Here is a 25675-nt window from a genome sequence, read left to right on the forward strand (position 1 = left end):
TGCCTTGCAACGATGTTTAATGGAATTTTGAAAGAAAACCTAGTGTGAACCATTTATTTATGAACACGTCTAGTGTAGAACTGTTTCAACTTCATCAGGTAGAACACATTGTCTTAATGTTAGTCAAACATGCAATATACTGTTGAAAGAGTAAACCAAACGCCGACTATGAAAGGTATATGTAAGATGTGGGACACTGTGGGGTCTCTTCACAAATGATAACCTAGTTGTTAGTCTCATCCAAAGAACAAATGAGCTAACTGAGGCTCGAAGCACAGCCACTGAAAACCAAATGCCTGAAACACAGACAGCACGGAAACTGCACGGAATATGTCTTACAAGCTAACTGTATGCAAGGAGTGGAGAAGCACACGTTTAAAAACTTCATCAACTGAAATCTAATACTTCCATACCTACCTCGATAAATCTGAAAAAGGCAAAGCGCCACGTTAACAGCTAGCCTTTATTTTGATAGCTAACTATCTTGACACAAGAAAAAACAAACTTAAAAAAACAAAAACAAGCATGGAACTATTGTTATAGTGCTGGAGAACATGGAGAGTGTGTAAAAAGGGGGCAAGGGAGAAAAGAGAGATCAAACAGAAAACAAAAAAACAAGCAAATACAAAAACCAAATAAATCATTGACATTTGATCGGTAAAAACAGTAGGATAAATACACAACAAGTCCATTTCATTCCATCAGTGTTTTTTTCTTTTCAATTTAAATGCTCAGTCACATCGGACCAATCGGTCGACGCCCCACCAGGGGCTACAGAATATGCAGTGTTACTTAAGAAGAACATTCTAATAGAAAATGGTAGTAGCTATTGTACATAAAGTAGTTTAAGCCATACACTCATAACCATGACCATAATAGTATGAAAAGAAGGAGGCTTCATTAAATTGCTACAGTCATTTCTCCGTCGTCTTATTCTTTTTTTTCCTTTTAAAATCTTTGCCTACAATCTTGCCCTCCTGTTTTTTCTTCTTCTAAACCATCTAACCCAACCGGGGCCTATTCTCGGTACGTGCATTTACCCTTTAATCGGCGACGACTTGGAATGATCCCGGATCGCTCGCTTGTTGTGATGGCAACACAGCGGTAAGATCAAACCTGATTACCGAACTTTGTCCTCTGGCCCCACATTTCCGTCAGCCAATCAGACACTAATGGTCAGAGTTTTGACCGTCGGTATCGACCAATGTATTCTTCTCAATGAACGCAGGAGCGTGCGATTACCTCAATGGTTTTCTAATCAAGTCCTCATGTGCGGTTGAAGAACCAAAGCATTAGATTGGGTATTACAGCACGATAAGGAGATCCTGCGCAAGTCACTTGATCTCTTATTTGTTAAGCAACGTACCAAGAATACCCCGCTGGAGAGAAAACAAACAACGACAGGTAAGAGGGGAGGGGTGCAGGGAAAAGGTGCATTCCAGGGGTAATAGGAGGGACTTATACATTACCTGCCAGAAAACTATCAGTCTTATCACATAAGGTAGAGTAGTAAGACATCTGGCTGTCGCTGGAGTCTCCAGGATGCGGAGCCCCAAGATGGTGACCGGGCTCCAGCGGATCTTCCTCCTCCAGGTTGCCTGCTGCAATCTTTTCCCCCAGCAGGTAGTGGTGGTCATCTAGGCTGGGCTGACTGTCTCCTGGGTGGCCCAAAGGCATCAGGTCCACTGGCCTCCCCAGCAGATCCTCCAGCGGAGCAGCAGCCGCTGAGGGCAGTGTAAGCTCCTTGATCAGGGAGGGATCCTTGGCCTCCTCGGGCAGCTGCTCCTCATTCTCCAGGGAGAAGATTCCTGGACTCTTTCCACAGCTCTCAGCCATGGAGTGGGCATTGGAGTTGGATGTGGTGCAGTCAAAGCCATAGGATGCCACAGAGTTGGCTGACTGAGGAGTTGCCCCACCTCCATCCTCTTCACCCTCACCAGCTGCTGTGTCCACCGCCTCCTCATCCTCATCAAGAGAAGGAAGGTTGCAATTGGGAGGAGGGCTTTCAAAGCCTGCGGTCTCATCTGATATCATGGGTGCATCAGGGTCATTTATCTGCATCTCTCCTTCTGTGTCGCTGGCCTCGTCTCCTGAGGTGGAGGGGGAAGAGGGAGCAGATGCAGGAGCAGTTGGAGGTCCTGTTCCAAGGACTTCATCAGCTGGGAGCGTCTCGGCTTCCTCCTCCTCTCCATCGCCTTTCTCCAGATGAATACCTAGGTCCTGGTCCATGTCAGGCTGGACTGAAGCAGGCACAGGGGTGTGCTGTTTGTCAGAACGTGACTCCACCCCAGAGCTGCTGTCATAATCCTGGAGTTCCTCTGGCGTGCTCGTCTCACTACTACTGTGAACGGCCAGAGCTGCTCCACTCAGGGCGGCTGAATGGGACATGCCAGCGGCTGGAGCAGTAGGTGGGGCATGGGCGTCGTCGGGGTCTGTCTCCTCATGGAATGACTCTGACTGCTGGGGCTCTGACTGAGGAGCCATGGAGGGAGAGCTGCTGTCCATATATGCATGAGCAGGAGATTGCGTTGGCGTTTCAGATTCAGCAGCACCAGGGTCCGAAATTGGGCTTGGGGAGGAGACGGAGAGAAGTGAGCCTGGTTGAGCCCAGGGGTCAGCGAAGGGATTGGTCTGACCCCAGGAAGCCGCAGGAGGGTAACTAGCCAGAGGAACAGATCGGTTGAGGTTATCCAAACGCTCCTCGTCATTCAGGTCGTCTTCATCTGCATTTCCACCGCTCTCCGTCACTCCTTCACTGGGCATCTCTACATCCTCATCCTCCTCTTCCTCATCCTGGCCATGCTGCTGGAACACCTTGTGATGCTCTTCAACCCTCTCTGAACTGAGATCCATTTCATCCACCCGCTCGTCATCTTCATCCTCGTCTTCCTCTTCTTCATTTGCCAAGGTTTCCACATTAGGAGAACCCATGAGATTTCCGTCGCCCTCAGAGCCACGAAGGCTCGAGTCGACCAAAGCGTCTGAGCTCTGGGTGCCTTCCAGGATTGCCGTGTGCTGGGCGCTGCTCAGGTCAGACACTCCATGCTGCCGACTGCTGGTGCAGCTGCTCACGTCCTCAGAGTCCAGACCGGACAGAAGGTCATCGCCATGCCAGCCTGCTGAAGCCCCAAAGGCTGAGGGGCGGACTTGAAATTCCTCAGATGGCTGAGAAGTGCTCATGTCGGTGACTATGGATAAAGGCTGATGGCCCAGCCTCCTCTGTTCTTCGTCATCATCTTCCTCATCATCATCCTCATTGATCTCTTCATCTGCCTTTTCCACTGCCTCCTCTTTTTCCGAAGGGGACATCAGATCCCTGGAACTAAAACTGTCCATGGGTGATGTACCCAACATGTTAGCCTGAGCCATCATATTAAAGGTGTCTCCAGATGGAGCTGTGGATTTCGGCATAAACAGGTTCTCCTTTTCATCGTCCTCCTCCTCCTCCTCTTCCTCCTCCTCCTCCTCCTCCTCCTCCTGCTGCTCGTCTTCCTGCCTTAGCCTCTGGCCAAATTCTTGTTCTTTGCTGTCCTGTTGAAATGACATCACGTCAGCTGGTCCGTGGGGAGCGACGTCAGAGGGAGCCTGGACATTGTCCCATGGATCAGACTGGACATGCATATCCAGGAGAGAGGAGGCATTCTGGGGCTCCCTGACAGGAGAATTAAGGCCAATTGGGGAACAAGGAGGAGACATGACCGTGGTTCCAAGAGAAGCAACTGAGTCGTTGGTGGACTCCTCCAGATTAACTAGATCCTGGTGGGCTGAGAGCTGAGGAATGGAGACAGGTTCAACTGTTGGAGATTCTTGTATTGTTGATTCTGGAATTGGTTCTCGTACTGGCTCTGGTGATGGTTCACGTACCAGCTGTGATTCTTGCACTGATGCAGAAAGTGGTTCTGGAGTGGGAAGAGTTGGTTCTACTGCATCTACTGCAGGCTTGACTGCCAATGCTGTCTCCAAAGAACGTTCAGGCTCCTCTGACGTGGCAACAACAGCTGCAACAGTAGCAATGGCTGCAGCAGCAGCTACAGCAGCACCAACTTCTTTAGCTTCAGCTCCTTTGGATTCAGGCTCAGGAACCGTTGCAGCTTTAGGGCCGCGTTTTACAGGAGTTGGAGTGCTGCTGCCCACTGTTTTCTTGGGACTAGAGCTCTTGGTTGCGGCAGTTTTAGAACCAGGGGTCTTGGGAGCATCCTTGGATGCTTGTGTTTTGGGGCGGGTGGGTGTCTTTGTGTCGGCAACCTTAGGCGCTGGCTTTTTGGCGCTGGACTCCAATTTAGAAGCTGATTTGGGGGTGTCTGGTTTTGCTGGCTTGCTTACAGAGCGGGAGAGGGGGGAATCTACAGACTTTTTGGCTGCTGGGGTGGATGGTTTGGTTACATCTACAGGGGGGAAACAGAAAATAGAGATGGTTAAATAATAATGTTATCTTGATGTTAAATTACTTATATTGATACTGATATTATGTTCTCAGTAATACATCATGACAGCAAATATGAATTCTAATTTAAGATGTGGGAGGCACAGGAAATTCCATTAGAAAATAAACAGAACAGAAACATGGAACAGAAACAGAACAGAAACATTCTTATTTTCTACAAACGAACAACCCTGATAGCTCATGTCAATGTGATCTCATTTACCTTTCTTAACAGGAGTGGTGGTTTTTGAAGCTGTAAGTTTTCCACCAGAGGGGGCAGTGGAGGTCGGTTTGGGTGCAGCAGGTTTGGGAGTGGCGGAGGCCGTTTTAGGGGGGGCAGTTTTGGCTGTCAGCGTGCTCTTGGTTGTGCTGGCAGTGGGCGGTCGGGTTGAAGCTGTTGCAGGGCGAGATGCTGCTGTGCCAGTGGAAGGCCTGAAGAGACAAAGACAAAGGTTTAGAAAAACAGGGAAGTTCAGCATTCACATCTGGAACAGGGTGACCTAATTTTTGAAGACTATGATACAAAGACAAACATTTTATTCCTTGCAACAAAAGGCACCGTGTGTCTCCGAGTAAAGATACCTAATTATCTGAATGTCAAAGGAATGTTAGTAAAACTGGTCTATGTGCCGACTGTGAGTAATTCTCATTCCTTCAACACCCCCTGGAAACAGACATACTGAAGTAAAATCAATATCATGATAATGTGTACCATATCTACAGAACACTATGCATGACTATTCATTCAAGTTGACTGAATCATTCATCCCATCAGAGGATTCACAGCAAGGGGCAAACATCAGGTCTCTCCCTGATTTGACATTCTATGTACTGGCCGAGCCCCTGTTCTCTGAGTGTCTGTCCACAGTATTTACTCCTCCTACAGGACTTATTATCACTTCTACTGCTTGAGGATACCATCTAAAAAAAAACAAGCACTACATAAGGACACAAAGACCGTTAATGCATATTGATTGCAAAATTAAAAAAATGCTTAGCTTCTCCACCCCACAGGTGAGGATGGACAATTCCTAATGTGTGCGTGTGTGACGTGACTGCACAAACAAACAAACTGCATACAGTGGGCCAAAAGCAAAATGCAAGTCACGAGAGCTTTGCATTATGTAAATAAATAAAAAGTCCGTCCTTATCCGATCCGACCGCACCCTTTACCGCCACCTCTGTTGGCGTTTCTGTATCAGGTTCAAGAGAATCTGACACAATGTTTTAGATCAGACACTCAATCCTCTGCCTGGGTAACAACACTGCAGGTTCAGCTCTCCAAACTCCCATGACAAGCTCCCCTGAGGGGCGATGAATTGGAGTAGCTTGGGAGGTGAGTCACACCACACCCCAGAGATTAAAAACATGAGCCGCTCTTATGCCACTCAACCATGAGGTTTGAGCTTCATCCCATCCCGATATGGGACTGATCTGGGCATTTTGCTTGACACTTGGAGCAGTATGCAAAACACACTGGCTGCTCTGGCAGCCTGCCTGCCCTAGAAGCTAGCTTCTATGGTGGCTGGTTTGTGAAACGTAACCCACATCTAGTAGCCGTGACAAAGATGTAGTGTGCCATTTCCCTGGCCCGTGCTACAATAGCTGCCTGCTTCTAAATAAAGAACTGAGTTAGTACTGGCAGAAAGAGAACAGGCAATAGAGGGAGGCACAGGGAGTGCGAAGATGTCTGGGACCATGTTAATCTTTAATTCTGAAAAGAGCACAAAAATAACTTCTCTAAATCCCTAAACTGGAACTACAGGCTGTGTAAGAAGCACATCAAGTGTGGCAGTAGTACACACACTTTCCACAGCCTTGCAAATCTAATAAAATGTTGAGATTAAAATATTTGGACATTGCGATACCTTAATAATAGAAATAAAAAGTAAATTAAAACAAGATGATGGTTGGGACTGATAGAACCAGATAATTGTTAGGCAAATTTATTTATCTAACAAAAAAGTAAAAACCAGATATAGACCACGACAGTCTTCATGGCTATCTCTTCACCTTAAAACCCTAAATTTGCCATTTATTTTTCTTCAGCTTCCTTTGAAAGCCTCCTTTCACTGGGTCCGTGATCCTTTCAGCTCTGTTGTCATGGACAGTAACTTACCATTGCAAATACAAGAGCAACTCATTAAAATGAGAGGATTGTGGTTTAAACTTGAAGTTCAGTGAACAGACCTTGGACACCTTCTGGTTGAATGTTGCAAAAGGATATCCAGCTATCAGAGAGCAGGTAGTTAAAATACTGCTCCTGTTTTCCACAACACGCCTCTCTGTGAATAATTGGGTTTTTCAATGACCCACATTAAAACAAAAAGAAAGTATTGCCTACCTATGACTCATCGTTTATTTGTGTTTTAAGAAAATGTGGCTTAAATGTTATCGAGTCTGGAAGTGCTTACCTGTTTGAACGTGTTACCAACTTTACCACAGTTCATAAAGATGCATGGGTTAAGGGTTCCTATAATTTTGTCCAGATCATTTATATTGTTCTATACTTAGGTCATTTATATTGTTCTATAATTTAAGATAATATGTTACATTGAAAAAAGCAAAGAGTCAATTCAATTTAATATAAAAAATAAAATGGTGGCTGAGAGAAAAAACATTAATTGGGGTTAAACTTATCTGGAACTGAGAGCCTAGAAATGCACTTGAGCTGAAAATTCAGATGATCAGCTGCTATTGAGTGCAATGAGGCACAAACAGCAACGTACTTAAAGTTCACTGAACTTGCCTGAGGATTATTGACAACATTTTAGCGTCAGTGATGAGGAAATATGAGGATGCTGATTTTGGCTGCCTGTGTAAAAAAATCTTTTCACCTGCTGGTGCTGCTTTGTAAAGAGGTAGGACATCATTTAAATAATGAGATGCACAATGACCTGGGAGAATGAGTAAGCAGGGAGGTAGCAAAGCAAGCAGAGACATATCTGCCCTGCAGGAAAGACAATGAAATGGTTTCTCTCCTCTTTGGCCAAGCAGCAAATTAAAGTAGATGCTGTGTCAATTAAGCACCAGAGTTGTGGAGGCAGGATCTTCAACCTGTTTAACATGGACTCCACTTTTTCAGGGAGGAGACAAGAATGCTACATGAAATCTGCTCCATGAAGCTGTTCTCTCACACTCATACGGTATATACATCTTTTGTCCCTCCCTCACTCCCTCTTGGGTGTTTTTCAGCAAATCCATTTGGTAATTGGGTCTGCGGCTGCACCACTATACAATCATGTCAGGGAGTAATGGGCCACACCCTTGGCAGGACAGAAGATTTACTCACCATGCATCATTTCCTACTGTAGAATAGTGTCTGGGACAAGAGCCCTGACTACTGCTTAGCACAGTCACCATGATTTAAGCTCTAATTTGTTAGATCATGAAGAGGGTTACATTCAAAACACTTCAATAAAAATAAATTATCATCCAGGGAGCAATGAAAAAAAGAGCATGGGAAACAACAACAGGGATGTCTGAGTGGATGGAAGTAAATTGATTAAGTAAACGGCATGATCACCTTGTGGTAAACGAATTTACCACAAGGGTAAATTTGTTTCATTTCCTGCTCTGGGTCTGTAGAATAAGAGCAGACCAAATGGAGGCGATACCCTTGCTCTGTCCTTTATGCGCCTCCGTATCCCACAGAGATACCCTGTGGTCCTCGGCTCCTCCTCTCTGACGAACACAATTTCATGCCCATCCCTTCATGTCAACCTCACATGTTCCTCTGCAAGCCGCAATAAGCACAGCACGCACACATGACTTATTCAGCCATGCACTTCCCCTACTGCACTGGCACAGTTTTTGCTTTATTTCACTCTGCTGCAGTCATAGACACAGGGGAAGGCGAAAGTAGCTCAGCAAGCAGCATGTGCGCTTGAAACACATGTTCAGCGCGCCAGCTAGTAGGCCCTTTAGCTCTACGTCGTCATACTGTGTAATATACCCGCAACTGAACACATGTCCTGCATTCTAATTGCATGCAATTGCTACTTGTCCAAGCAGAGCACACAAACTAAAGGGGCAGTTTCCATGCTGCGTGTCAGAACCCAGTAACCAGTGTGTAACGTGTATTTTGTTTGGCGCAAATGTTACATATTCATTGCTGTAAGCGGACATAAAACAGCATGTGTTGTTCATGACATGACGTTCAAACAACTCATAATGCCTTCTCCGTTTCTCCATTTGCACATTAATCAGGCTGAAATGTTTCCAGTCAACAAGCTGGGCTGTAAGCAATCAGGTACACACACACAATGTACTATATGACTACACAACAACCTGGATAAGCATACATGGAAGCACACAAAACACAAATACATATATTGAGACGTGTGTATGTCTGTATATTCATGCGATATACTGTGTATTTGTGCCTATACAGACATTACTAACACTAACACTCCAACATCTTGAGCTCATCTATTATACACGCCTCACGTTTCAAGACACGACCATCAGGAGTGGCGCACAAACACGTCATTCTCTACTCACCTGTTTTTTTTAGGTCACAGGTAAAGTGCTGTGTGAAGGGAGTTGTTTGTTAGGTGGTAAATGTCTGTATAATTGATATAGGAAATCTCTTTGCTGTCGTCTCTATTTTAAGCATATTTGAATATATTTACTTCATGTATTAGTTTTTAAACCTAAGGAACATTTCGGCGTCAATGAACGTTGCAACCAAAAGCAACCACATTAAGACTCAGCTATAATAAGAGCAACTGGCAGCAATAACTATAAAGCCTAATTTAATTTAGCTAAAACCTCCGGTCTGAATAGGAAGAATGAAGCGCTTGTGTGTGTGCCTTGCCGTGGCCTTGCCGTGTGGTCAATTCAATTAGGTCTTTGTCACTTAGTGAGCCAGCATTCGCTCTGCACTTTAGTTTGACTAATAACCAAAACCTGCTGCAGATGGAATTAAATAATCTTACCCTGAGTGAAATTTGTGTGTGTGTGTGTACATGATAGAGAGAGGGAGAGTCTGGGACGGGGGGGAATGCAGTGTGCCTGATATGCCAATTACTGTGCCCATGGAGCTCTCGACAACTTTACTGAAAGCAGGGTTGAATGAAAGGATGAGCATGGGGGGAAAAGAGCAAAATCTAATTAAAGCAGAAATTTATGGCCCTGTCAGAGCACATCACATGTGAGCGGACATGCAGGCGCACAAGCTTAACAAAGTATGCCTAGAAGGGTACATGGTGGTGTGAGAGGAGCCTGCCATCTGTAATGCTTTTACCTCTCTCCTGGGAATTCATATATATATATATATATATATATATATATATATATAGGTCTACTGCAACTAAAGTATTCTCTGGGCTACTAAATTTAACACACTACTGACTCACATAACACAATATATTGCATTTTAGGTGCACAGGGATGCACAGATTACCTTAATGTATTAATCTTGTGAGATACTTAAGCTTAAGATTCTAGTTTTCAGCCTATTATATGTGATCATGTTACCATAGTTAATTTATCAACTGTATAGATTCGGTACCACACCCTGTTACAATAGATTCCAGCAGTATCCACTTCGTTAAAACCAAAGAATAAAACAGCTTGCACAAAGACGTTCGATAAACACTAAGAAGAGATAGAGAGCCTGAGACAGCCAGGATCAAATTTACACCTGGAAGTGAAATAACTTTGCTATTGTATTGCTGCTTTTGAACAGGCAGCTATATGATGTGATGACTGGTCACAGTAAAGAAAGGGTGGGATTGGTGAGCAACAGAGGACAGCAATAGATTACACTCTGAATTACACTAGTGTTAATGAGATGAGATGTTCTTTTATAAATCTATAGTCTGACATTAATCCCCACACTCCAACTGGTCCCTGTAACAGGTGGAGTGTGTGAGTGTGACTGTGGATATTAATTGACAATGACCAATGCAGTTTCATGCATTTTCTGCCCGCTTCTCTAACGCAATGTGAAAACGCAGGCATGGACAACTATCCTTTTCAGACATAAGCAGTGTTTTCAAAAGTATCCAGACTCGTGTGGATGTTGCCTCACAGTCGTTCTGACTTCTCGCAGGAACATAGTCTCAGCAGTGGGACTGGACCCTGTGATCTCACGTCCGGTCTCAAAAGTCTATGTGAGTGAGAGTAGCTTAGCAACACAGCAATAAGTTGAGAATCGCCGTAGTAGACCAGCACTGCCTTATAATATTTAATTGGCCAGATAAAAAATTGTCACAATATTAATGACCAATGATAATGATAATTTCATAGTTAATATTCAATATACCACCCAGCCATATATGGCTACAGACCAACACCAAGAGTGTGACTTACAGTCATATGCAGCATGACACAAACCAGCAATGAAAAAAAAAGCCTACAAACAAGCAAACTGAAGCAGCAATGGGATGAGTCCACAATGAAAGGACCTTATCTGGTCATGAACATCAATATTTCAGACAAAGGCCTCCTTCAGCTCCAGCCTTCTCATGTAACACCAAGTCACATAGAGAGTCAACACCATGCAAACAGTGTGACTCAGCTGAGGAACATGTTGACCTGATTGCACAGAGACGAACAAACTCCAAACAAACGCTGTGACATTCAACTAAGACTTCAAAACTTTACAGAAAATCTAAGTTTTCTGAATACTGCTTTGCTCACACTTGTTCTGACTTTGCTAAGTTCCTGGCCTACTTCTGCCTTGCCCTTCAAGCCTGTATGTGGGAGATCATTGTTCGTCATTCCTCCAGAATGGTTTTCTCTTAAACACAGTCCTCTTTGAACTGACGGCCAAGTGAAGCCATTCTGAAGGGCAAATTTGCTGTGTGTGAGCAAACAAGCCCAAATTGCATTTAATAAAAGGAACCTTGTTTTGCCTGGGTAATGTCGGAGAAGAGGACCAATTATGGGCAACTGCCTGAGCTACATACAGGCAGCACAGGCAATGCCCTCCAGACACACATGTACTGTTTACATTCACACTTTGCACTCTCTACCATGTGTCACACCCACCTGGTTGTCTTGGAAACTGGGGGTCTATCAGGCCTGGGAGAGGCAGCAGAACTGGACTTGGTCAGAGCTGCTGAGGCAGGCCTGGGAGCTGAGAGGAGAGGAGAAGGGAGGAGAGGACAGTTAAAAGTGTTCAATTAGGACAAATAATAGACTGATTAACATACGTGACATATTTGTATGTCTGATTTATGACCTACATTTCTTTTATATGTCAGCAGGATGTAGGGCAAATGTGTTTCTATATTAGCAGCAGTCAGTGTGGCGTGTATAATATGTATGCTGAATTCATTATGTGTGCATCTATCCGCACACATCCCATCTCTCCCATTACAATGAACAGTCATTACAGTTACAGCCGCATGAATATTTCATGACAGTTATTATGCAATTGTTATTTATAAATTAACCTAATTTCATGATACGCTCCAGTTGAACTGAACTTCTTATTTGTGTCTGTATTTTCACCAACCTGTGGGCTTTTTAGCAGCAGCAGCTGCAGTAGTGCTGGTTTTGACACTGTTGGCAGCTGTAGATGATGTCTTCTTTGTCGCTGTTGTCGATGTCTTCAAGCCATTGGTGGCAGGGCCGGCACCTGCAGGTTTCTTCTCACCCACCTTGGTGATGCTCTTGGCTGCTGGAGCTCCAACCACTCCCATGGTTTTTTTGGCTGAAGCTGTGGTGGAGGTGTTTTTTTTATCTGCTGCAGCTGTGGGCTTTCTAGCAACTCCATTGGTCTGCGGCTTAGACATACCATTTGTGATGCGGTTCTGGGACGTGATGGGCCTTGAGCCGGATGTGGGCTTAGTTGGGCTGGTGGTCCCAGGTTTCGTCTTGGTCGCGGTCTTGTTGGTAGTTTTGCCTTTGGAGTCTGCTGAGGCCTTGTTACTGGTCTTTGCAGCTGGAGCTTCCTTGGCTGGTTCAGGGTTCACGAGGCCCATCTCCCCTTCAGGCTGCTGTGCCTCCTCCATTTGATTGGCTGCCTGGTTTGGCGCACCCTCCACAGGCGGTACTTCATTTACTGGATTGGATTCCAATGTTTCCATTGGCTCCTGCAATGCTGTGGCAACCCCATCCGGTTTCATCTCCCCTCGAGTGGTGACGTTCTGTCTCTGCAGAGCGCGGTGATTGACTTAACACTCACCGGATAGCCACAGGTCTAGAAGTGTTCTAGCGAGGGCGAGGACTGGTCTGGGGAGAAAAATGTAGAGTACAAGAACAGAGTTAGTCAAGACCAGACATGAAAAGGCTGTTCACTGTCATTCCTACCAGCAAGCAGAGGCATTAGGCAATCAGATAAAGACATGACTTCTGTCTTCTTACAGCTTTTGTATGCAACACACAGAGAGAGATATCTTATATGCAAGTCCTAGAGTCAGCAAGTAAGTTGAACAGGATGTGCCATTATATAGGAAACAAATGCTGCAGAAACCCAAGAGGGCACTGAGACGACAGAGAAATACATAAGCACACACATACACACTCATAAACACATCCATACAAAAAGAGATCACAGCTTAATACACTACACTTGAAAAGACACATTAGGACAAACAATAGGATCAACACATTCTATGATGGGTTGAATGTGTGGAATGGTCTCATTGGACCACAGTAGGCGCAGGGAGGAGGTCATGTCTATCGGAGAAACAACCACATAACACATTCTACAAATCCCCTTCATTAAATTCAATGCCAAATACAGTGCAATAGGAAACAGTCCCCTCTATGATACTAAAAGGCTCAGTGATATCACTTAGCCTACACAGGCACTTGGATGGGTTGGCTTAGGCCTATCTGTTTTTTATTTGGTTCAGTATGCATTAGAACCACTGGTGTGGAAGACCTAAGCGAGAGTACACTTTAGGCAAAGTAGTGCAGGTAAAAAGCCATTGCACTCTAGAAGTACAGATGCACACACACACAAATTCAACACAAGCAATCAACACACATCAAGCATATGGGATACAAATCCTTACTAAAAAACTTAAGCAACTAAGTAAATTGGTGTCGAGTGGTCGAACAACCTTAAAGAGAGGAAAAGGCTCAACTACTGAACAACAAACATCGCTGCAGCATAAGCGGTCAAAAACACAAACGCCTGAGGGAAGAGTGAGGAGAAGGAGCATTAGGCTGGCTACCAGTGTGGTAGCCAGCCTAGGTTTTGGTTTGTTTGCTCATCAACTTTCAACTGAAATCGTATAAGGAAGAATACACTCATGTGGTTGAATACACTCAAGACACGTAGTTTAGTGAAAGAAAACAGAGAGGGAAGTCACGGGGTTATCGGCCTGTTAAAGTTGACAAACAGAGCAAGGAGTGTGTGTGGGATGCTAAGTGGTGAGACACGTCTGAGGCAGCATAGGGGCGAGCCCAGAGGAAGAGACTTGAACTGTGGAGCATGGGAACAGAGAGAAAAGGAGGGAGAGAAAGACTAGAGTGAGGCAAGAGAGAAGAAAGAGGGGAAAACAAGCAGTAAAATGAGGTCTGGCTCTAAAATATAGACATCACTACTTTCCAATGACCCTTACTTACACCACCCGATGCGCGTGCATGCACGCGCCCCCACACAAGCACACACACGTACGTACACGCACACTGCCCTGCTTTCCTTTCCAGAAGAGGACAGACATTACCTTTTTGCAGCAGTTTTCCAGGAAACACTCCCTTCCTCCTCTTTCTTTCCCTATTGTGTCATCCTTTTCTCATCCTCTAAATAAAATGTCACGTGGCACGTTCATTCTTCCACTGATCTTCCCTTTCTCCTATTGCTCCCCCCCCGCATACGATTCCTTTCCTCCCCCTCCACCCCCCTTTCCATCCCTCTGTTCTCTGTTTGCCTTTGCACAGATGGCTGGAGCAGCTGAGCGCAGGGCCAGAGGGCAAGAGAGATTTCAGAGAGAGATGTAGTAGAAAATATCCATATATCCCAAACAACGCTTACAGATACACAAAGCTAGCTCAACAGAACGACACCCATAACACTGTGACAGTAAGGCTACACCCTTCACTCACAAGGGGATTTAATGCCGCGTAGCTACAAACTGTAGATAGGAGGATTAATTGTGTTACCATCTGAAACCAGTTTTCCAGAGAAAGCTGCACGATGAAGGAGAAAGGAAGAAGAAACGAGAGCGTTATAAACTAGACAAAGTGTTCCAATTGTGTTTTAGGACAACCTGGGATTCTGTCTGGCTTTTATTCCTCCTCTGCACAAATGTCATAATTATCTCCGAGTCCTCTGCAGGCCAGCTACCCCTGATGACCACAAATCATTCATTCACAGACAACAGACACTCCTATACTCTCGTCCAGCTTAGCCTGCTCAAACACTGGTTGTCAGTTTGTTTTAGCACTGGCTGTGTGTGGCTTACTCAAGATGATAGACACAGTCTACTGTATGTATGTATTGTCTACATGACAAATATGTTTATCATATTTGCTTTGTGCTGTCTTAGATGTCTGACTCCATTCACCAAATACAGGCACCAGCTATCACTCAAACCTCACATAGCTCAAAGAGGAAGAAAAAAAACAGGAAATAAGGCTGTGTCCAATCAACACCCCCCCTCTTTTTTTTCTCAACTCTGCTCTTCCCACAGTAAGACAAAGCATCTGGACATAGCTGGTCATGTATTTCACTGCCAGAGAAAATGTCTCAATCTGCTACAATCCTCCAGACAGCTGTGAGTTTATACTTCCTTTGGCTCTATGTCACCCAGACCGTCAGCAAGGAGTTCACACCATTTCATCCCTATTTGACCCCAGTAAAGTCAAAATAATGATTAGAAAGTCATTGTATGTGAAATTCCCATCCTCACACTCAACAAAATAGAAACTACTGCAGCACTCCCAATTGACACATCATCTACACACGGCTGGTATACGTTTTCATTAAGCCTAATTGGTTGGAGGGTAATCATTCACTTTCAAAATGGCTGACTGCGCCGTTGCTACAAAAGCACATAGGGTTGAGGCAGTAACAGGTTTGTTTAAATGATTGTGTTTATGTACTATATATGAATGGTTTGGTAGGATCCTACATAATAATTCAAATGTTAAAAACCTCCAAAAAGTGGCCCTATTATTACACACACTACTTTACATTTATACAGTTGTAACACAGAGCTGTGTGATTACTAAGCAGCATCACTGGAACAAGTGAGGATTATGCTAAATGTTTTGCTGGTTCGCGGGGATCTCAAATATAGCTGCTGAGCATGGGGAAAACATGACTCAGCTATTTCCTCTGATCATGTTGTTCTAACTGGGACCAGGGGTGATCTGTTGAGGCTCAGGCCCTTTACCTGAAGAAGAACAAGTGGCAGATTCCAGATCCACAGCTGTATCAGATACATTAAGTCTGGTTCTTTACATGCTACATATCAGATAGAGGATTTAACACAGACTTATGGATTTATGCTATGGGTCATCGTGCCTCAGTCCAAGCAGACGGACCACATTTATCAAGTGCGTGACATCGTGTGAGACACACACACATGCACACAGAGGATTTGTAATGGAGAAACAACTACCTGAGTTCAACAGGCTGGGATTATCCTCAATGCTGACCTGAAAACAGCACATGGAGACTGACGAGAGTTGTCTGTAGGTTAAGCAGCTGTCACACACTCGTGTTCTCAGAGTTAGGCTATGTAAGGTCATTTGCATGGTGTTAACTTGAGGTTTCGTCATTGTTCTGAATATAGTTGACTTTGCAAAAATGTGTTTGTCGGCCCTCACAATGTATCCAATTCATGTAGCTCCAGCTTTCCAAGCATCATCCCACTCCAAATTCTCTGCAAGCTTGGCTGATGAGCTACACCCCGGACAAAGGAGACACACAAAAGTAAACCCATACCAAGACCAGCAGCAATGGGTGAAGTAGAATTGCAAAAGCTGAGCATGTGGGTCTCCTTTCCTGCATCTTCACACTCAACAAGCAGTGTTTACATTTTCCTTCTGATCATGAGTGCTGGAGCACGAGTCCTCACTGCATATACAGTAAATGTTTAAGTAAATGTAGGCAATATTTGTTTTTCCTAAGGTTCTTATCCTATCTCAAATACTGTATTGTACTTTCTGTGCTACTATGTCAAGACACTACACCATATTTTCGTTGTTGTCACTATTACGCTTAATAGGCCTTAGCAGGAAGATAATGATGAACAAGCCAGCAAAGGGCAGGTGAGATTATCCTCCTAGTCATCATCCCTTCCTAATACCCCAGACTTGGACAGAAAGGCTGTGTGTGCTCTATCTGGGGACAAAAGTGTCAATAACTGGATGGCAGCCAGCACAGCTGAGGCTTCTAAGCTTTTCTGACTGTCTAGACAAACATGGTGTTCTTGAATAATCAGGTCATCTGCTAAATTCAATAGTTAAGTGGTACTTCTCCCATTTTTTAGCATGTGTGGGGGGACAGCATGTATGCAGTATCAATGGAGTGTTAAAGAGACATTTATGAGGCAAGCTCAATCACAAAGAAGAGTTACATTCTCTCTCTCTCTCTCAACATTTACTTTTATGTTCTGTGTTTTAAAAAAATTGTACTACAAAATATTCTGTATTACTGTATATGGTTGGTCTTTTCTTTGAGGCAGCATATACAATCGGGGCTATTACACAACTTAATGTGATCACATATTGTATTACGCAAGAAGTTATCGCACATTTTAATTTTCACTCTCTATATGGTGCAGCTCTAAATCACAAGAAACCTCAGTTAGAATCAAGAACCTCTAGCCTCCTCCACGAAATGGACAAAGACAAAGTCCCTTGCTTGATCCCCCACTTTATTCTATCCAAAAGGCTTGAGGAACTGTGGGGGAAAGTCAGCTCTGCTTTCACAGTACACAACTGTGTACACACACATACATATGCATTCTGTGTGCCTTCTTCTATCCCCGGGGCCTACTCTAAATAGAAGTCAAAGAGATGGATTGTGGGGGAAGGAAGCAGCGGTGGCCACGGTGGGGTAGAAAAGATGCTAAAAGAGTAAGCTTTTGAGGCCAGTGTGACCCTCTGCTAATGCTAATTGAAGCTCTAACGGGCCTGACAGACTCACCCAAGAAGTACATAATGACGGTGTAAGAGTACAGGCAGTACTAGCAAAGATGTTAGCAGTGAAGGGACAGGATGCAGATGGTGTCAGTCCTGTTTTTAATGAGCCTTTAGCAGCTTCTGACCCAGTAATTGACACTCACCACAAGCAGCTGACAGCAGACGCAGAGATGTGCTCTTGGACCATTCTAGTAAACACTGGGGCCCTGGTCCGACAGGCTGAGGGTTGTGTTTACAAAGACAGTCCACCGAGGAGTTTGTTCCAACGATCACAACTTTTATTCATACACAAAGTTTGATTAGATCTACATGACAACCAAACACAAACAGTGGAACAATCTTTATTTGAACACATTCTTACCGTCATCTAACGATAACGTTTGGTAGTTTAAATGAACAAACCAAACTAGTTCTATTGGTAAGGCGATGTTTACTAAAGCCAGCCGGATTTAAACATTCCAGTGCAGCATGATAATCACCTTATACAACAGAGAGGAAACCCCCCAAGAATCACACTTCTGTGCACGGCCCTCTTGTACTCAGTATGAAATATCAGAATACAGAAACAATACATTAACATCTTTTATTTCCCACTCCTTTGCCTTTAACATGTTTCATATTCATTGTTTGTATAAATAGTTTCATCCAAGTAGATACTAATTTAGTTCAGAATTTATGTAATGTTTCCATGTGTGTATTTGTGTATGAAGTTTAAGTATGTGTCACTCCTCTTCTCGGCAAGGGGGAGAATGTTGGATATGCACACTAGGTTTTGAGGCGCCACACGCTGGCACGAGGCCTCAGATTGTCCATTCAACCTACTCTCAATCATAACACAACAGTGGGCTCAGTCAGGCTGCAGTCCCTCTGTAGGGTGATTTGGACTCATGTGCTTAATGCGATACATAAAGCAGAAATCTAACGTTTCCTGTCCCAAATTAGAAAAATGTTTGACTTTCAACTGGACTTAGGACTGGAAATTAGAAAATGTTGGAGATCCAAATTTTGAAATACCTCCTGGCTGCAGGAATGATGAACAATTACTTAACAGTACATCTGAAACCAGAGGGAAACTCTGCAAAAGGGCAAGATTTATCAGTGGCAAGAAATAAAGATTAGGACAAGGGCAACAATGCAGGATACTAATTAGTGACGACAGATGGCTGATAGAGGGGTCAAGATGCAAGAACCCTTGTAACCCATGGGGGGGCAGGGGGCAGTTCTTAGAAAACTGTCACTGATGCAAATAGGTATGCAACCCTACCATTTAATCTAACACAAGCTGCTGCTGCTGTTACCATCACGACAAATAAAATATTTCCAATTCATTGACACAATCTGTACAGGATGATGACCAAATAAAGCCATTCCATTCATTAGCTCAGTCGTTATGACACTGTCATTAAATGTTATGTAACAGCGGACACAGGATCACAGCTTAACTCTTGAAAGGATAATATCAGTGCTACCAAGCATCACTGAAAGGACTACAACTCTCTCTCCCCCACACTCAATTAGCTGAATGGATCCTCTGCATGGCTCCGCCTCTCACTCAACTTAAACAGAAATCGTCTGTGACTCGGAGGCCTGGGGGAAGCTTTTCCAAAAGAAGCAGTAAGAGGATGTGCTTGGGGAGGGCGGATTGGGAATAGAGAACAGGGGAACGGATGAGTTGGGGGGGGGGGCACCTAGTTAAATGCAGCTGAGGGTTACCAGTGTTTCTGCTGCCTCCATCGACTTGATACAAATCACGGCTCACACACTCTCCAAAGACCCCCGACCTGAGGTCAAGAACATGCCTCGGTCCTGCCACAAATAAACTCCAAACAAAGCCCGCTGCACTCAATGACATTCCTTTACTACCGACAGTAACAGCAAACAAGGAAAGTGAGTGCAACAAATGTAGGAGTTAGAGACAGAGGATGATTCCTTTAAATTGTCTAACAAAAAATTGCCAAAACATTCCAATCATTGGCACCAAACAGGTATAAAAAAAGTGCAGAATGAGTAAGATGACACTTTTTAAAAACAAGTGGGGTTCTAAAAAAAGGATCTCTACTGAAAGCCACGTTGTACTACTGCGGCGGAACTACACCGTACCCCATTGTGAGCACACCGAGTTCTTCATTAGTGTGTCTGCCAAAACGCCAGTTGGCAGTGTGGAGGTCGGACGCAAAAGAGAATGTTAGTGTCGAGATGAGAACGAAATGTGAGAGCACCAAGCGCACCAATTGCGGTTGGCGTCACCATAACGTGTAGTTACATTTCCATTGTGTACCTACGCCATACCTGTGGCATAGTTCATGTGGAGAAGTATGAACCAGCCTCAGCACCAGTAAGTAGAAACTCAACAGCAAGGCTTCCACAAATAAACACGCTGGTATCACCTCCTATTTAATGGTATGTATCAGACTGAAAAGTCACTGCTAATAGACTACTAGTGCTGGCTCAAATTGCCGCTGTCACACTCAATAAGAAAGACAGAGTAAAGGAACCACTGAGGGGAAGGAACAAGCCATGTTCTGTCTCCTTGTTTACTTGGCTGTTGCCATGAGAAGAAGCAGCACATTGTGTGACAGACACCTGGATCACAGAAACATGTGATCAGAAAGGCTGGCACTAATCCTTAAGACTCACGGGAGCGTCACACAAAAGGACTGTGGTACGTGGAGTTACTTAAAAAATAACTCAACTCTAACTAAGCTTCCCATCACACAACAACAATAAATTGGCACAGAGAAGAGTTTAATTGCTACAAACAGTAGAACATGTCAATGCCCTGTCAGAGCTTAGAGCATGTTTCACATACTGCACTCCCTTCCAACACAAAACAAGCTTATCCATACAACAGACACATAGAAATATTCTCTCTCACACACACACATACACCCCTGTCCTTCCCATGATGCATCCAAGCTCAGAGAAACTTGGCCCCCTGGGGTCGTACAGATTAACACATGACAGAGCTTGTTAACCCTGGACAAAGAGAGATGCTAATCCTGTACAGTCGGCTTTGACTGTCCTCCACTAGTACACAGACACGGCTACATGGAAAGCGAAAGGGAGAGAGACAAACCTAAGAAAGACATGAAAGAACAAGGCAGAAATAGAGAGCACGGCAACAGAGGCCTCAGTGTGTCCCAGAAACTAGACAATACTATGGGGAGGCAGGGCTAGGGTCCATCACCCCCAAAACAATAAGGGTAGAGACAGAGCCCGACAACAAACAAGGCCCCAATGGCGTAGGCCCTGCTACAGTCTGGCTAAGCCGCACGGCCTGCAGAGACAATCAGCAGGGCGGTGCGTAGCAGGGCGGTGCATAGCATGGCTGCGTGAATATTGACTGCACAGGAGAAAGTCAGGGTAGCAGCTCCACAGATGGGAAGAGACAGGGAAAGAGACAAGGGAAGTGCATTAGTATGACAGGCAGGGGACCTGTTCTTCTCATACTGTTAGTGCTCTCCCCCTGAAAGATAAGAGAGACTGTGATGACAAGGAGGGAACAATAAAATGGTGGAGTACGCAAGACAGTGAGACATAGGGATAGACAGAGACAAAGATAGAGAAGGGCAACAAACAGATAAAGCTAATTTGTAACTTGAAGAGTTGCTGGACTACGTCCTTAATGGGCCGTCTGCCACAGACAAGCTTTTCTCCGGGGGTAAATGAGATCAGGCGAGCCCAAGACCAGCTGGTGGCTTGGATCAATGACACCAGATAGAGTAGATAGAGATGGAGGAAGAGGGCAGAACACAGGCATCTGGACAGGATGGCATTAACACCCAACAGGCTTCAGTACTCTCTTGAGACTTTCCACAGGACGCGCACAGATGCAAGTAAAACATAAGGGGAACGAGTGTGCCCATAAGAGGATTATGCCATCCTAAGTGGAACGAGGCGCGTTCCAGATGGAATCTGATCCCTCGCAGAGACAGTCAGGTTGGATACATGACCAGTCCAGCACCTAGTGACTACTGGCTGTCAAAGAACCAAACCAGACACCACACTCACCAAACCTGAACTCAAAACACCAGAACTGCCAGGAACCTGCCATAAACTTTACTACACCCATAATGACCATGAACACATGCAGTATATTTAGCAAATCACAGTAATTCAAACTGTTTACAGCTGTACATTTTTTCAATTCAAATTATCAGACAATACAGAACCAGATTAAATGTCATCAGGAGAAATGGATACGACAAATGAATAAATTGCTCCCCACAGCTGCCTACGATAAAGAGAGTCTATCATTCTGTCAGCAGCAGAATCTGGCATGCATACCTACCATTCCACACGGGGCTATGGTGAGGACAGGCTGGCTAGCCTTTGACATAATCTGAACTACATCCACCATGGCAATGCCAATGTAAAGAGACAAACTGACCAAAATCTTTAAGCTGCGGGAACCAGAGCAATCATATTGAAATCATTACTAATCATTAGGATTTGAAAAGGATTTTTTCAAATCCAACTATGCTCTGCCGCTAAGACGCTGTGCCATGACAATTTGGTCTGGAAACCTAGCAACAATAATGCAAACCAGGTCCATTGTCCATCCTCTCACCAAAGGAATTCAGAGCGCCCAAACACAGCAAATTACTGCAGCTGCTGGCAAATAGAGCCTGAAAACCACACTGCCAGTTGCCAACTGCGTGCAATGACAACTGTGACACGACCATCCAGGGCTGCCATCTTGACTGGGGTAAAGACAGCAGGCGGCAACATTTATCTCCGCTTTATCTCCATTCTGCACATTCGCTGTATTCCCTCTGGCAGTCTTGTCAAGCCTCAATCACCCAGACGAAAGAGGGGGGGATTGAGCGCAACGTACTGTCTCTGTTTGAGTTTTGATAATCTCAATGCCAAACTATTGTTCTGTTACTGTACAGGCTGAGGAAAGAATTACTGGTGATGATGAAGTCCATTTTTATAATGTCAAGAAGCTAAAAGGTCAAGAGTTCAGGCTGAAAATGGCCTGATGACCAGAGGCTTTTGCATTTGTCACAACTGAGAGGTTCGGAGCTAGGGGGTTTAAATCTGAGTCACACACACATACACACACACACACAAACACACACACAGGCCCTCAGGCTAAGGACAAGCTGACACACAGACCTATTAATGCAACAATCATGCCCCCTTTCAAGAACACGGAATGGGTCGAGGGCCACAGGAACAAACCCCATCATAAAAAAGTATTGTGCCCTAAAAGAGACGCTTATGGAACAGACTTCCATCAAAGCACTCTGACAAATCTAAATTTTTTCCCGTGGTTTTGGTTGGCTAATTTTGAGGAGGACACTGGTGGCCTTCTTAAAATTTCATGTGCACCATCAAACTACTCTTGTGTAGCCATTACGGTTAATGCTTACAGTCATAATTGATGAATGTACAATGAATCAATGAATCCATGACTCAGTAAAATCACAACAAAAATTACTCATTCCCAACGAGATTGATATGGAAAATGTCCAAAATACTAACTGTGAAATGATGTGAAAATGAAACTGTAAACAGAGTATGTTTAGTATTACCTTTTTATAAATATATAAATTAATAATACATTTGCGTAATTGTTTTATAATCTGTTGATCCACTAAATGAATTCAAATGTATGCTCCTCTGTACTGTGGATCACTTCAACCAATAACACACTTGCAGTATTCTCTCCCTCTAGCTTGAACACACACACACATATACACAGACCCATCATTCTGGTTCTTCCAGCAGAATGCAGGTCTGGAGGGACATTGCTAGTCATACATCCCCATAAAACACACTAATAACAATGAAGACAGGGTGGAAGTAGGGTCCACTCCAAAACAGAAAGGAATTTATTGCTTCCTTGAGTGCAAATACGTTAAATAATTGCAATGAACTGCTTTATTTAATCAAGCTTTGATTCTGACAAATCCTCTCGGTACACTCTGGCATTAATCCACAGCCTCCAGCTAATATTTCTTTTATAGACCTTTTCAGAAGAATTTCATAGGAGGGTGTGGTTTTTAATGGAAACTCAATTTATTTTCATATGATTGCATTAGCCCACGGCCTGCCTGCCTTCCTGCCTTGTCTATCCTCCATTTCACTGCCTCATCCACTAGGACTGTGAGTCAGCCATTCTCTCATCTGTGTACTGGGGGATGGACAAGATGAGTGGCTTAGCCCATGTCTGACTTTAAGAGTCCTGGAGAGCCTCCAAGCCCTCTGTGGCCGAGCCTGAAAAGTGCTTGTATTAGTCTCTGTGGGATGCCATTTACTCACGATGACATCAATACCTTCTGGACAATCAACCCGCATTATTGACTGACCGGTGCCCATCGCGGCCACAAAGCTTGTGACTATTTACAGAATGTCGCCGTCTGTGGCACCTTGGAGGCAGAGAACCGGGTAGCAGGTCAACGAAAAGGATTTTCAATGTTTGCATGCGTGCTCATTATTAAATGCTCTTAGCCGGGCTTTGGAAACTGGCTGTGGCTTTCTCCTCTCCATTGTTCTTCAGATGGGAGTGTAATCTGTCTTGTTGCACAGCCTCAACAGAAAGAGGCAGGGAGCACTTGTGGGTGCCTCCAGTTTGGACTCCCTCACCACAATAGCTGCTCACTTTCGGTGGTGGCATTAATCATCTTTAATTACATGCCTGTGATAGACTGACTACCCTCCAAGATACACCAACTGCTTCGAGACACAATTCAGTGTTATACACCCCCCTCCAAGCTCGGGCTCCTTTTCTGCTTCGACACGTTGCAAATGCCCTGAGGTTATTCAATCTTTCTGTAATAAAACGGGATTTGACTTCAGATTATGTTTTAGTGCAACATTTTGGTTTTGCCCTGTGGCGGGTTTCACGTTGCTCGGTCTCATCACAGAACAATGGGCATCGGTGATGGAGGATGGAGAAGGAGGGGAGATAGGAAAAGTTACAGGAGGGAAACACAGACAAAATGGCCACAGTAAAGAAAAAAGAAAGGCTTTATGTATTAAATATTAGCTCTTTCACTATTTATCAGTGTTCGGTTAACCGAATAGGTCGTACGGTGATTCCCAGCCACCGTGCACCCTGCCACCGCCCCATCAGCCCCTTTCAACCGGAATCAAGCTGAGAGTGTGAACCAGCACCGCTTTACGACAAAGAGAATATGCATTTACAAGAAAACCCATTTATAATTTTACAACACGGCGTTTTGTGTTAATAATATTCATTCATACAAGTTACCGCTGCCATTGTTACGCGCTAAAACGTATTAAGGAACAACAGTATTAACAGACAAGCACAGCTGTATCCGGTACGAATGTAGCACGGATTTAAAGTTAATTTGGAAGACACTTTTACATTAACGCCGTGAATAAATTGACATTAGCCTGCTAGCTAAAGCTGAAACACAGTCTTACCGGTCCGTGCAGTGAGGCGAGCTAGCAAATCCTCTCCAGCTACGCCCAGTGTTAGCCAGCACACCGCCTCAGTCCACGGGGAAGAAAAAAAAGTGACAACGATGGTGAGGAGAAACTGTGAAGAAACGGCGAAAATCACCGGGGTAAACCGGAAAGAGAGCGAGCCGAGCCGAGCCGAGCCGACACACAAGGAAACTTCTGGGTCGCAACCGCGTTTTCCAACAAATGATGTGCGTTCCTTGAAAGGAAGAAAGGAGGGGAGTGACGCTCACAGCTCGCGCGCACACTCGCACACGCACACATACACACTTGTAGACCAGTGAGCGGATGGAGAGACTGGCGGAGGAGAGGAGAGGGCTGGAGAGGCCTTCAGGGACTGCTGTAGTGTCGGAATCAAGATGTGACTTGGCAAAATGGCACGACAACGCAAAAATTCAATTCATTCAATTACATTTTTTAAGGATTCTGTTAGAGCTCAGCACATTAACATTATGTTGAAGAAATCCCAGTGAACAGCATTGATCAGTTCTGCTTTTCGTTTAATTTGTGCCATCTTGTTGTATTGTCCTTATAGGCTACTTTATTTAATCCCAAACAATCAACATAAAGCCTAATTTAAACAACTGTTGCTATTGGTTAATACCCCACAGTGCCCATAAGTTGCCAAATAGACAGATGGTGAGCCTACTAATTTATCCCTCGCTAATGTAGTTTCCTATGCTTATGTCCATTACATTGTGCGGCCAAGATTGTGTGTAAAATGGTTACAATGTTCAGAAAATGGCAGTCACAACA

General features: G+C 44.4%; 1 protein-coding gene across 1 annotated transcript; it reads right to left on the minus strand.

Annotated features, from left to right (window-relative positions):
• prr36b (proline rich 36b) lies at positions 1 to 25176 on the minus strand. The gene is made up of 5 exons (XM_076142936.1): positions 24881 to 25176; positions 11892 to 12610; positions 11423 to 11510; positions 4647 to 4855; positions 1 to 4385 (listed from the first exon to the last, which is right to left on the minus strand). Exons 2-5 carry the CDS (start codon positions 12502 to 12504, stop codon positions 1459 to 1461), a joined length of 3837 nt encoding a protein of 1278 aa, XP_075999051.1. The 5' UTR covers positions 12505 to 12610; positions 24881 to 25176; the 3' UTR covers positions 1 to 1458.
• Between the last annotated feature and the right edge of the window lie 499 nt (positions 25177 to 25675).

Source organism: Genypterus blacodes, unplaced genomic scaffold (genome assembly GCF_046128005.1).
Source record: "Genypterus blacodes isolate CSIRO-AG114 ecotype Tasmania unplaced genomic scaffold, CSIRO-AGI_Gbla_v1 ptg000022l_1, whole genome shotgun sequence".
In the NCBI taxonomy this organism is placed as follows: Eukaryota; Metazoa; Chordata; class Actinopteri; order Ophidiiformes; family Ophidiidae; genus Genypterus; species Genypterus blacodes.